This window comes from Oncorhynchus tshawytscha, linkage group LG07 (genome assembly GCF_018296145.1).
Source record: "Oncorhynchus tshawytscha isolate Ot180627B linkage group LG07, Otsh_v2.0, whole genome shotgun sequence".
Taxonomy (NCBI): domain Eukaryota; kingdom Metazoa; phylum Chordata; class Actinopteri; order Salmoniformes; family Salmonidae; genus Oncorhynchus; species Oncorhynchus tshawytscha.
Genome location: NC_056435.1, coordinates 46,464,564 through 46,476,785, shown reverse-complemented (window position 1 = coordinate 46,476,785; position 12,222 = coordinate 46,464,564). Strand labels below are relative to the sequence as shown.

At 43.8% G+C, this 12,222-nt stretch overlaps 1 protein-coding gene across 2 annotated transcripts in view; it reads left to right on the top strand.

Annotated features, from left to right (window-relative positions):
* LOC112254649 (SLIT-ROBO Rho GTPase-activating protein 3) overlaps nt 1-11,151 on the top strand; it is a 118,659-nt gene extending 107,508 nt beyond the window's left edge. For both annotated transcript variants that reach the window (XM_024427378.2, XM_024427377.2), the window contains exons 19-22: nt 4,551-4,731; nt 5,416-5,565; nt 5,680-5,992; nt 7,159-11,151. In XM_024427378.2, coding sequence (XP_024283146.1) covers nt 4,551-4,731; nt 5,416-5,565; nt 5,680-5,992; nt 7,159-7,599 — 1,085 coding nt within the window. In that variant the 3' untranslated portion in view covers nt 7,600-11,151. The remainder of the gene's footprint in view (nt 1-4,550; nt 4,732-5,415; nt 5,566-5,679; nt 5,993-7,158) is intronic.
* The last annotated feature ends 1,071 nt before the right edge of the window (nt 11,152-12,222 follow it).

Here is a 12,222-nt window from a genome sequence, read left to right as displayed (position 1 = left end):
TATGGACATTAGACCGGTGGAAATGTATTCCTTGGTGTGGAGTCCAAATTGTAGATTTTTGGTTCCAACCATTGTGTCTTTGTGGGACGCGGTGTGGGTGAATGCAGGATCTCCGCATGTTTATTTCCCACTGTAAAACATTGAGGAGGAGGTATGGTGTGGCGTGGTTTGCTGGTGACACTGTCTGTGATTTATTTAGAATTCAAGGCACACTTAACCAGCATGGCTACCACAGCATTCTGCAGCGATATGCCATCCCATGTGGTTTGCGCTTAGTAGGACTATCATTTGTTTTTCAACAGGACAATGACCCATCACACCCACAGGCTGTGTAAGTGCCATTTTACCAAGAAGGAGAGTGATGGAGTGCTGCATCAGATGACCTGGCCTCCACAATCCCTTGACCTCAACCAAATTGAAATGGTTTTGGATGAGTCGAACCTCAGAATGAAGGAAAAGCAGCCAACAAGTGCTCAGCATATGTGGGAACTCCTTCAAGACTGTTGGAAAAGCATTCCAGGTGAAGAGGGTTGAGAGAATGCAAAGAGTGTGCAAAGCTGTCATCAAAGCAACGGGTGGCTATTTGAAGAAAATGTTTGATTTGTTTAACACTTTTTTGGTTACTACATGATTCCATATGTGTTATTTCATAGTTTTGATGTAGAAAATAAAAATTAAGAAAAAACCCTTGAATGAGTAGGTGTTCTAAAACGTTTGACCGGTAGTGTAGACTGTTGATATTTGTGTTTGTGTTTTCTTTAGACTAAAGGAGAGAACTAGGCACAGCTCAGATAGACTGTGACAAGATGTAATAATAAATAGACATGAAACAAAGCAAAAACGGCGTCTGGACAAGAGAAACAAAACAATATCACTGCAGACATGGGGATGAATCTGAGGAAGTGACAGGTATAGCGGAGGCAATCAATGACTTGATTGAGTCCAATGAAGCGCTGGTGTGCGTAACGATAGTGACAGGTGTGCGTAATGATGAGCAGCCTGGCGACCTCGAGCGCCAGAGAGGGGGAGCGGGAGCAGACGTGACATAGGAATGCACAGGAACACATCATGCTTCAAACCTGAGACAAGGCTATGTGTTAGCAACCTCCATCTCTCTCTTATTCTCTCTCTCTCTCTCGATCTCTCGCTCTCTCTCTCTATCCCTCTCTCTCCCTCCCCATGTAGCTCTCTCTCTATATATCCCTCTCTCTCCTGTCCTTTGCTCTCTCTTTGTTCAGCGACAATAAACGGGTCCCATGGGACTTCCTCCTTTGTGCCTTTTGTATTTTCCTTTTTCTGCTCAGAGCCCTGACAGAATAATTGGGCTAAATGCACTCAGAAAACCAAAACACGAGTAACAACACCAGAGATGCTATCTGCTAGCTCTCAATGGGCAGGCCCATACTGTACTATTCTTGGCTAAGCTAGGCTAGGGTAACCCTATCGGGAAAGGGGGATACCTAGTCAGTTATACAACTGAATTGCATTCAACTGAAATTGTCTTCCGCATTTAAACCAACCCCTCTGAATCAGAGAGGTGCGGGGGGCTGCCTTAATCGACATCCATGTCATCAGCGCCCGGGGAACAGCCCCATCTGTAGTGATAGGTGTGTTGATAATGAGTGCCGACACCCTCCTCAGCCTTCTGAACCAAACAGCAGGACAAAGGCTGACTGCCCCCCACAGCTCCGCCTGCAGAGAGGTGGGAGGAGAGTACAGAGGCACAGCCAGGCAGGACATGGCTCTTGGCTCTGCATCGTGATCTCCCGCTGTTTAATTAGTGTGCTTGGAGGGAAATGAGAGTCACATGGTCCTGTCTTGGCTCTTCTCAGACCTGAGGCGATGCTGCCCTCCACAGTCTGGCCCTCACACTGGGTGTAGAGACATGGTCCTACAGCCCGACACAGCAACACTTTCTGGCTGAATCTAGAACATGAGGTCATTAGAAATACTATAAAACCACATTGTGGGCCTAGTTTGACTGTTGTGGCCATCAGCTTGTGTTTTTATTCTGAGTATTTGCTCTTGTTTAGAGAGAAACTGTGAGTTATATTGTGATGATCACAGGGATCTTACCCTCACTGCAGACAGGCAGACATGTTATTTTGTTTTTGAGGAAGTGAAAGAGCTCTATTTAACGAGGGGGACAAAGATAGACAATGTTACCCTGCCATGTTCTTCTGTCTCCCCCCTTTCCTCTTCCTCTCTCCTCCTCCTTATCCTCAACCTCCTCCTACTCCATCTCATCTTCCTCCTATTTTCTCCTTATCCTCCTCCTCTTCCTCCTTTTATCTCCATGTCACTGTAGGTCATTTCACCCCTGGATGGAGCTCCTAATGGAACTGATTGGGCTTTCTGGTTGACTTGGAAATCTCCTACTGGGAGACAATTGATTTTATACATGTGTTTAACCCCGACTGACCCCTGGTCTCTGTCTGTTTGGTCTGGCCCATAGACACACAGTGAGCTGTGGCTGTAGTACAAGTGGTCAAGGGCAGTCCTGCCATGTACACAGACACCCTCCTCCCTAACAGGGAAATCTGACAGCCTGGAGACTAGCTTAGATTCCTTTTTCATTTTGAACACTCACTACATGTGCATATCTGTATTTGTATTTATTCTGGATCCCCATTAGTTCCTGCCAAGGCAGTAGCTACTCTTCCTGGGGTTTATTCTGGATCCCCATTAGTTCCTGCCAAGGCAGTAGCTACTCTTCCTGGGGTTTATTCTGGATCCCCATTAGTTCCTGCCAAGGCAGTAGCTACTCTTCCTGGGGTTTATTCTGGATCCCCATTAGTTCCTGCCAAGGCAGTAGCTACTCTTCCTGGGGTTTATTCTGGATCCCCATTAGTTCCTGCCAAGGCAGTAGCTACTCTTCCTGGGATCCAAACACATTAAAGGAACTTACTGTACATCACACATAAATCAAAAGATAAAACAGTACATCATATTACATCATTACCCCACTACATATCTACAATACAAAATGTACAATACCACCATACAACAATATTACGATGTACGTGTGTGTAGAGTGCTAGCGTTTGTGTGTGTATGTGTGTCTGTACCTGTGTGTGTGTCTCTTCACAGTCCCCGCTTTTCCATAAGGTGTATTTTTATCTGCTTTTTAAATCTGATTCTACAACATCAGTTACATGATGTGGCATAGAGTTCCATGTAGTCATGGCTCTATGTAGTACTGTGCACCTCCCATAGTATGTTCTGGACTTGAGTAATGTGAAGAGACCTCTGGTGGCATGTCTTTGGAGGTATGCCTTGGTGTCTGAGCTGTGTGCTAGTAGTTCAAATAGACAGTTCGGTCCATTCAGGTTGCCAACACTTCTTACAAATACAAGTATTGATGAAGTCTCTCCTCTATGGGATGTCACCAAGGTTACGCGTGTCCCAAATCATCAGGCTCTTTGTTTGATTGATATCAACCTGGCCCCAGTGTGTGTGTGTTTGTGTGATTGATATCAGCCTGGCCCCAGGGTGTGTGTGTTTGTGTGATTGATATCAGCCTGGCCCCAGGGTGTGTGTGTTTGTGTGATTGATATCAGCCTGGCCCCAGGGTGTGTGTGTTTGTGTGATTGATATCAGCCTGACTCCAGGGTGTGTGTGTTTGTGTGATTGATATCAGCCTGGCCCCAGGGTGTGTGTGTTTGTGTGAGAGACAGGTCCTCTAATGTTCTCTGGTCCAGGGTTAAATGGTGACTGGTGTTTGCTTACAGACAAATAGAGCCTTTGCCTTTGTGCGTCTGTTCTCTCAGGAGGCTGTCTATAGCATGAACATGGTTTCTTCTGGCTATTGGTGTGTGAGTAGTTTGTTGTGTTGGGACCCATAATGTCATTAAAGGACCAAGTCATTGGATTGAATGTGTTTTCAACCAGTTTACTAGCTGTTGGGATAGTAGTGTTCCCGGATTAGACTACAGTGTTAGTTAATTGGTACTCAATGACCGCTGCTCTTCAACTCACAACAATGCTTGGAATCGAAGTGTATCACTCAAACAGTAACAATCCTCTCTATTAGAGAATAGAGTTTATATCGTAATGCTGCCTCTCGTTTTCTTTTTCTTCAACCCAGACATTTCCTATTTTCCCTCTTGCTCTTTGTCTCTTGGAGACTCTTGTGTCTGATTTGAGGGTCTGAAGTACAAACCCACCATTAAATAGAGTCCCACTGTCCTCTTGGCTATTATCTGCCCTCACAGGCTCTTTGCGATCACAACTCTGTCTGGAGAAGTAGTGTAGTGTACTCTACAGTTCTCTGGACTTAAGCCCAGACCAGAGGCCCAAGGCCATTGTCTGAGAACATGAAGACATGCTCTCATTGTTTAGGTCTTAGTAGTTAGAGCAAGGGGCTCCTTATTTATCATAATGAACTCAGTGAAGCAGTTGGATTGGGCCACACACACACACAGGCCAGGGTAGGGTAAGCTACTCAGTCCACACATCTCAATGGGGTGTGAGTTATGTCATTACATCAGGAAATGAAGGTGGTGCAGGTTGTGACTATGTTTCTCTCCTGCTGTTCTTTATGTCCACAGAGGTGGAGCAGATTGAGGCCATCGCTAAGTTTGACTATGTGGGGCGCACCCCCCGGGAGCTATCCTTTAAGAAGGGAGCGTCACTACTGCTGTATCACCGCGCCTCCGAGGACTGGTGGGAGGGGCGGCACAACGGTGTGGACGGACTGATCCCACACCAGTACATTGTGGTGCAGGACCTGTGAGTAACACCAATTCATAAACATGAAGCTTTAGCGATGGACGAAGAGCAGTCTGACAATAAATCAGGCAGGAAACAATCAGTCTTACAGTGTTTTCCTCAACAAATCTCCCTCTTTAAAGTGATAGAAACCTGAGAGTAATTACACATGGCAGGTGTAGGCACAGATAAATAATTAAAATCATGCATGATTGTGTTCACTCAAAGACACCTCACTGACAACTGCACCTTAAGTGGTAACACAATTAAATGTGGACTTGATGTCAGTCATTCAGGCTCAGATGCAGGAGTAAAGATGCCAAAGAGAAGGTCAGAGCAAGGTTTAAGATTTTTTTAAAGTTTTTCAACTCTTATGAATTAATTAAATACACCCTCAGATATAAATAAATATGGACCAATTAGTTTGAGTAAACGGCACACAGGCGGCAGTGTAGCCTAGTGGTTAGAGCGTTGGACTAGTAACTGAAAGGTTGCAAGATTAAATCCCCGAGCTGACAAGGTACAAAAATGTTGTTCTGCCCCTGAACAAGGCAGTTAACCCACTGTTCCTAGGCCGTCATTGAAAATAAGAATTTGTTCTTAACTGACTTGCCTAGTTAAATAAAGGTAAAAAAATAAAACAACAATCTAAATAAGATCTCAACCACAATCTATCATCTCTCCTCTCTTTCTCTCTCCTTTCAGGGATGATGCGTTCTCAGATAATCTCAGTCAGAAGGCGGACAGCGAGGCGAGCAGCGGACCACTGCTGGATGACAAGGCCTCATCCAAAAACGATGTTCCATCACCGTGTGAACACTCCCCCGACTGCAACTTTGGAGGAGTCATGGGGAGGTGGGTAACGACTGGGAAGGAATACCCATTGAAATGTTTTTTAAAATTTTTGATCATTGTCCAGGGCCAACCTAATACTCATCTTTGTGACTGTGATGTTGTCTCTCTCCTCAGGGTGAGGCTACGTTCTGACGGGGCCGCCATCCCTCAGCGCCGCAGCGGAGAGACCCACAGCCCTCCCCGGGGCACAGACACACCCCCGCGGGCCGCAGCCTGTCCCAGTAGCCCCCACAAGATGGTAGTGAGCAGGAGTCGCATGGAGAGCCCGGAGAAGAGGCGCCTGGGCACATTTGGCAGTGCGGGCAGCATCAACAATGCTGACAGGAAGGTCTACCCCGAGGGCCACCCCCTGAGACACGTACCAGGGGCCACACGCCACAGCAGCCTGGGGGACCACAAGTCACTGGAGGCTGATGCCCTGGCAGAGGTATGGCCTTCACTGTCCTATCAGACCCAGGTTCTAAAGTATTACCTCTGCCCAATGTATAACTGCATAACCTCTTTTCCCCAACCTTATCAGTCATAGAACCTCACACAATATGGAATGGAATCACCTGTCTGTTTTATTTTTTCTCCACAATCTCAATTTTGTCTCAACGCTGAAACTCCCCAACAGCCTCAGGAAGCAGAATGAATTTCATGTCTATGCTGAAATGAGTACTAATAATCATTGATAATGGCAGCACAGACCCTGCGTCGGCTAACTGGAAAAGGAATAGAGGCAGATTTTGAAATGGAAAAGTTCTGATCAGCTAATGAGAGTGGTCTTATCAGAGCCCTATTTCAGCCTCAGCCCATGTTGATGACCTTGATTGTGATTGTGCTAATGAGTTTGTGTGTGTGCGTGCGTGTGCGTGCGATTGTGAGAGAGAGTATTTGTGTGTGCGATTGTGAGAGAGGGTGTGTGTGTGTGGGTGAGTTGGTTGGTTGGTTGGTTGGTTGGTTTTTCTATCCTTGTGGAGAACTAAAACCCCAAAAGCCCCCACAAGGATAGTAAAACAAGTAAAATGCTCATGTCCCCATGAGGACAAAGTCTATTTTAAGCTTAGGGGTTAGGGTTAGAATTGGGGTAAGAGTTAAGGTTAGGGGTTAGGGAAAATAGGATTTCGAATGGAAATACATTTTAGGTCACCCACGAGAATAGAAGAACAAAACGTGTGATTGTGTGAGAGAGTGTGTGTGTGATTGTGTGAGAGAGTGTGTGCGATTGTGACTGTTGTAATGAGTGTCAGCCATTAAAAGGGGATGCTAATCTCTTCATTTGGTGCCGTTGTGTTGGGCTGTACTGTGTGAGGAGAGGGAGCAGAGAGAGGAGGTGTCTGGGAGAGCAGAGGCAGATGTGATGTCCTGCTGTACTGTCTGTCTATGTGTCTGGGTGAAGCAGCCCTGTCTCAGTGTAAACGTTAGAGACAGTCTGGCACACCTATGTCACGGGGGAATGGAGCTGAATAAAAAGCACAGAAAGTTCTGCATTAGACTCTCAGCATCAGTGGCTACTACCATTGCTAAACTTAACTTAGCCTAGCTTGGCTTAGCAATTATATCAAATTAATTATCTCCTTTCACATTTTCTGTGTACTTTGTGTATGTCAGGACATAGAGAAGACCATGACCACGGCCCTACATGAGCTGCGTGAGCTGGAGCGCCAAAACATGGGCAAACAAGCACCAGACGTGGTGCTGGATACCCTGGACACCACCATGAAGAAGCCTGTGAACTCGGAGCCCGGCAGCCCCCTCCACACCATCATGATCCGCGACCCGGACGCCGCCATGCGCCGCAGCAGCAGCTCCACCTCTGAAATGATGTCCACCTTTAAGCCTGCCTTGTCGGCACGTCTGGCCGGAGCCCAACTGCGCCCCCCGCCCATGAGGCCCGTCCGCCCGCCCCCCACCGGGCACCGCTCCTCCAGCTCCAGTTCCTCCGGGGTAGGAAGCCCTGCTGTCACCCCCACTGAGAAGATCTTCCCCAACAGCACTGCCGCGGCTAGCTCCGCAGCTAACGCAGCCGGGGACAAGTCAGGCACCATGTAACTCTGAGGGAGACTCAGGGTTTTCATGTTGCAACAGCTTGAAGGAGAGGAAAGCCCATAGAAATGCGATGATGTGTTGTCAATATTTTCTCAGAGAACATGTGTGGATTTTCCCCCTCCTTGTTTTGAGTTTCACTTTATTTCTTGAATTCAGAAAGCTCCTGGAGTGAGCCTGAGTTGCCATAGTGATGGCAGGTGGAGAGGCTGTAGGGGTTTGATAGCATATTAACTCAACACTCTGAAGCTTGATGTGAAAACGGACTTGAAAAGAATGAATAAAATCACCTCAAAGTAAAAGTAATTTTTTCGTTTTTACCTCCAAATTATGTCTGTGGCCAGGCCCCGCTTCTTAGCGATTTATTGACTGCAAGACGTGAAGAAGTACTTGTTTAATTTTAGCATTGGTTTTCATCCTGCACTGGTCCAGATGATGTCTGATCCCTCCTTACTGGTGTGTATGAGACTCTTCTCTCTGGACTGGACACTCAGTCTACCAGACTGCTTCTAAGAGACTGAAACCAAGATGGCCATCTGCCTTTTGGCTGTAAATAGAGACTTACTTGAAGTTGTTATGCCTTTTGTTTGTACTGTAGTATAAGGGATGTTCAGAAAAGTAACAACATGTCAACATTGTATACGTATATGAGATGTAGAAAACTGAACCAATATACCAACTAATTGTAAGAAACTCAAAATGTAGTTTAACTTGTATATAGTTATTGATTAGTATGTATTTTATGTGTGTGTTAATCTTGTACAGGCCAAGACGGAACAGGCAAGTAGATGTGAATGGCATTGTCAAAAAACAAACACAAAGCAAACAATGAAAAAAGATCAAAAGGTTTCTGCTTCCTTTGTTATTTTCTTCCCTTTCACACACACATCACAGCACTGACAGTTGTGTTTAGAGTATGTGGACATGTGGATGTCATCATACCACACATTGTATTTATGAGTTAAAACTACATTTGCGCTTCTCTACTCAAATGGATCCTGATTCTGTCTTCTGCCCACAGCAGTTCTGCATGCACTGTAAATAAGGCCAAGTCAGTCTCCAGTTGAGTTGAGTCTGCTTTTATTCCATTTGTAGTGTTTAAATGCTTTATCGTTCCTCATATACATACTTCCAATATATTATTCAGATTTAAGACAGTAAAATGAGTGTATTATACCATAGTTTGCCATGGTAAGGTTTGAGCCCCCTTTTATGAGTTTGTAATATTGTGAGAATACTGTTGACCATGGCCCTTTACCCCATAGCCCCTCACTGTTCCAACAGCTCAACACAAGAGCCTGTCTTCTGCTGACACAGTAACCTGTGTGAAGTCAGTCCACAACTAGACACTAATTTGTGTTCCTTAGACGCACCCGATGTCATACTATACACACTTTGCCATCTTTAAAGCAACCTCTTGCCTGTTCAAGTCTGATTTATGTAATACTTTCTACGCACAAAATATGTTACAAAGTACTGTTACAATATTCCTTTTGATCTGAAATGTGATACCTTACCTAGACAACTCCAGTGTTGCCTGAGAAGTTAACAGTAAATGTTGTGATATAATAACAGCAGAACAGTGGTCTTACCTCTCCTCCCCTTGGTTCTAACATCCTCACTGTCATGTTCCAGTGTCTCATCCCACTTCTTGTTTTCAGTCCTTTGTAGCGAGGAAATATAAGTGCGTACTGAAAGAGGTTGACACTGTAGGCCTATACTGTAGCTGCCATGTTAAATTGTAGCTGGCCCAAGCCCGCTCCTGCCTCTGCTCAGTCCTATAGTTGTGTGTTTGGACTGCCTTATATGCCGCATGCCCTGCCCTGTCCTGCATGTTTTATGCTGTACCATTTGACACAAACAATGTGACAATTGAACAATGACTGTTTGCGGTGCCTTTCCTCTGTAAAACGCACAAGTGACTTAATGTTTCGGCCTTTTGCTTTCGAGGGTTGGGCTATAACCTAGTAGTTAACCATTTTGGAATATGTGAATACCTGTTGTCACTAACATGTAGCAGTAACATGTGGGCAATGGAAGTGAATTGGCAGCCAAGGTGGGACAAAAAGTCAAGGACAGATATATCAACCTGAATCTCATGCTGTGATTCCAATATCAATCATATGTACATTATTCAGCCACTGTTAAGTGTGCAAATCTTGATTTCATACACATAGTTTCCTATGAGATACATACATACTTTCACTGGAAAACGTTGTCATGATCTCATCCCAGTGATTTGTTTGCCATGTGCGTTTTGTTTACCACAAACATTGCAGTCAATTCTGTCCACCTCCATCTGTTGACCCCTGCTGGGTAGATTCTAGCCTCAAACAACATAAGTTATACACTTACACCCTCTGCTGGTCATATATGGTATTGCTTTAACTAGAAGTACTGTGATTCTGGTCAGGTATGAGTAAACAGATGGCACTCTCCATCAATAGGAACTGTCACTGATGACAACCAAATCATTTTTTTTTCATCCCGTTGAACTACAAGAATTACATAACATTTTTGTATTAACCACAGTTGTCATCGGTATAACTGAAGAGTCCATTTAAGTTCATTTTTCTCAAACATACATAAGCTGTATTTTCAAAGATAAAGTAAAACACATACTAAATGTTGATTTGCAAAAGTAAAATGTATATATTTGTTTATTAGTATTTTGTTTATTTATGTCTAAAATGAGTAAGTGCCTTTTGTGCACATCATCAGTTTTTAATGAACTTGTATAATTACCTTTTTTAACGATATAGTAATTCAGTCATGTTTGATATTCACTTTTATCATATTTTCCCCTTTCCACACATAATTTCATCTGAGGAATATCAAGAAAACAAGTGATGTAAATATGTACTGTACACATTGCTATAGAGGAATTACTATGACCCCTTCAGATGTCATACTACCAGAACGACTGAAATGTAGTATTTACTTGTATGATTGATTGTCTGATATGCTCCAGTTGATTCCTGGAGGGGTAAGAGATTTATAAAGAAGACTTGGACTGCTGTACATTTACTCAATGATGGCATCGTTCAGTGAAATCATCTCTGATTGATCATTTCATCCTTTCTTTCTGTTTTCTGTCTGTGCTGTGGTTGAATCTTTACTTCTTCTACTCATATACTCATCCTCCTCCTGCAAAGTGAACACACCATTGCAGTGTTACTCCTCTACTTGCATGGTTTATAAGGCACATGGTGAACTCTCTTCTTCTTTCAGCTGTATATGATGTCCTGTTCAAGGAAGTGTTTTGATTTCTGGAATGTACGCTAAACCTGGGTAATGGATGTTGTATGTTGTCTAATAACAATGCTTATGAAGTAACATTCAGAGACCAAACTGGCTGAGTGCCTGTGGTGGTGAGTGTGAGTTGTCGTCATACTGTTTACTCTCTCACTCTCTCTCTCGTCTCTCTCATGTCTCCCTGTTCATGTGTGCTGACTGGTTAAATCCCTTGTAATGTAATGTACACCAAGCCACTGTTTGGATGTTGAGATATGTTATGATACGTTATGTCCAAATAAAAAAACGAATGTTGCCCTCTGATATTGGGCTTTTCCGACCTTTTATCCAGCAGATAAAACAAATTAATTAACTATACTATACTAGCAAATACACATGCCTTGCCTTCTACTAGGTCACTAATTGTCTTGGTACCAGCAGTCGTTCATGAATCTCTATGAATTGACAGGCTAATAGACAGGCAACACCTAACCAATTCTGCCATTTTCAAATACTGAACTATATAATGCTCAGCTATCTTAGACACCATGTTATCTTACAGGGTCTGTATAAATACTCCAGCTATCTAGCTCAACTCTCTCTATACAGGGTGATCAAGCCCCAAACTTCTTGTGACTGAGACTGCTGCTCCATCTAAGGTTACATGCGGCTGTATTACTTATAGGCACACGATGTCCATTGAGAGAGAGGAGATCTTAGTGGTAGAGTGTGCAGATATTTGAGAACAATCTCTATTGCATGTAGGGTATGCTATGCAAATAGTACAAAGTATGTGACCTTTGAGGTTGATTATTATGTGGGGGAAATATGAAAGCAATAAGTTATGTCAGATATATTACTGGTGTATTATTGTGACACCTAAGATATCTGTATCATTTCCTGTTGACTTTCTCTGGAAATAACCTGGGATTCTATTAGTGGCAAGCTTCGGTTTATCAGCAAACAACCAACCATGTACAGGCACAAATAGGAGACACACAGAATTCAATTTGTTCCAACCCAGAGCCTTTTAATCATCAGACACAATACAAACATACACAATGATGCTCACAGAGCACTGAGGAAGTGACACTATTTTTGTCCACCAATTGGAAGTGTTGTTGACTTAAACTTTTTATGCTTCTTTTTACAATTAAGTTCATTACAACTTGCAATTCATCAACCCCCAAAAAGTTATATTGTCACATACACTGGATAGGTGCAGTGAAATGTGTTATTTTACAGGGTCAGCCTATAGTATTACGGTGCCCGTGGAGCAAATGATCGTTAAGTGCCTTGCTCAAGGGCACATTGACAGATGATTCACCTTGTTGGCTCAGGTATTCGTGGTCCAACGCTCTAACTGCTAGGCTATCTGCCACCATATCACCAAGT